The sequence below is a fragment of the Drosophila suzukii genome, chromosome 2L (assembly GCF_043229965.1).
Source record: "Drosophila suzukii chromosome 2L, CBGP_Dsuzu_IsoJpt1.0, whole genome shotgun sequence".
Taxonomy (NCBI): Eukaryota; Metazoa; Arthropoda; class Insecta; order Diptera; family Drosophilidae; genus Drosophila; species Drosophila suzukii.
The window spans coordinates 9,983,794-9,985,369 of NC_092080.1; the positions used below are offsets into that span (position 1 = coordinate 9,983,794).

The 1,576-nt window shown below is 43.8% G+C and overlaps 1 protein-coding gene across 1 annotated transcript; it reads right to left on the bottom strand.

The window, feature by feature from the left end:
• Nucleotides 1-568: 568 nt before the first annotated feature.
• LOC108010322 (ubiquitin-conjugating enzyme E2 N) lies at nucleotides 569-1,279 on the bottom strand. Its single transcript, XM_017075247.4, has 2 exons — nucleotides 1,157-1,279; nucleotides 569-1,101 (listed from the first exon to the last, which is right to left on the bottom strand). Exon 2 carries the CDS (start codon nucleotides 1,096-1,098, stop codon nucleotides 643-645), a length of 456 nt encoding a protein of 151 aa, XP_016930736.2. The 5' UTR covers nucleotides 1,099-1,101; nucleotides 1,157-1,279; the 3' UTR covers nucleotides 569-642.
• Nucleotides 1,280-1,576: the final 297 nt, after the last annotated feature.

Genomic DNA, 1,576 nt, shown 5'->3' on the forward strand with positions numbered 1-1,576 from the left:
GCATCTGTTAGTCGGTAGAGGCGACTTTCATATTCCTTTGTTTGGGGGCGATTAAGCGAAAGCGCCACTCCCTAACCTCCGAGCAGTGTCCACTTTCCGTTCCAGGCACCCCATATAAATCAATTAATTTAAACTGTCAGGCGGCTGTCAAATTGTGTTGCTACCGGGAGCGTTTTTCGTTTCGCTTTTGACTCGCTTGGCATCGCTGGGGTTTTATTTTGTTTTCTGTTGGGTTCTCGAGTTGCGGGGGAAGTCGGTAAAGAGACTTTGGGTACGGCGACATGTCGAGATTTACTGAGTGATTGACGACTTCATGTGTCATTAAATACCGTTAGCAGTCGCCTTTGTATGGGGCACACTGGACCGGAGTCATTTTTCATGCCACATCGCTCGCGTTTAGTGAAAGTCGCCTTATTTGTTGTTGCGCCACTTGTGGCTATCTGTGTGTGATTAGTTGCAATTAGACAGCCCGCCGTGGGGGCGACAATTACTCTCAGACACAAATAACAAAATACCGCATTCGAAAGCTTAAAATAATAATAAATGGTTATATAATGAAAGGGCAATGTTTTTCCTTATTTAATTCCATTTTAGTGATCCTAAAATACAGAATTATTTGTAATATGTTTTTTCCAAGGAAAATCAGTTTTCCATGGCATATCTCAAGGTCCACTCCCGGGCATTCTGAATGGCCCTCTTCTGATTGACCTTCCATAAGTCTGCCACATCGTTGACCAGTGGATCGTCCGGATTGGGGGCACTTAGCAGGGCCTGGATCGAAAGGAGAATGGTGCGAATCTGTAGCGCCGGACTCCATTTGTCCCCCAGCACATCCAAACAGATTCGACCCAAACTATCGATATTGGGATGATAGATTTTCGTCAGGAACCGAACCAATGGCGCCTTCATGGGATAAGCGCCCGGTAGAAACAGCTCCAGCTTGAAAATTCCACCTTCGTAGGGCGAGTCTTGGGGCCCAGAGACGAGAACGTGGAAGTAACGGGCATTTTTCTCATCCGGGATGGCACTAATCCCCGGACTCGGATCCTCCAGAAGACGCTGTGTCTCCTTCATAATTCGATGAGACAGTCCGGACATATCCTAAATATAAAGCTTTTTTTTGGATTTACTTGTTTTTTTCAGCATATATATTTACCTATTTTTCGCAAGAGACTTTCTAAAAAAAAAGGTTATGATCAACTGGAAAATTTTTTAGTTATGATATTTTCCGTTGGAGTTCTATGAAATATCTTCCAAGAACTTCTGGCCTACTGTGATTATAACATTCATGAGCTAACCTGTCATTCAATCAACTTGGCTGATTCGATTAGCCAAATCATCTCAATAAGAGCGAATCAAACGTTCAATTCCCATCCATTTGCAATTATCCTTCAGTGGGCAAAATTGAAATTGACTCGAGACGTTCGCCCTCGAGCTGCATTCCCTATCCACAACAATAAAACCGAACCTCATTCCCATCCCGCAATCCTTGAGTGCTTCTGAAATCCCGGGTGAACTGGCAATGTTAACTGGCACTCAACTAGCAGCTTATTAGCAAACTTTCCCATTGGATTAT

Bases quoted from the DNA above. Each gene is read 5' to 3' on its own strand.
- LOC108010322 (XM_017075247.4), bottom strand. From the start codon at position 1,098: ATGTCCGGACTGTCTCATCGAATTATGAAGGAGACACAGCGTCTTCTG.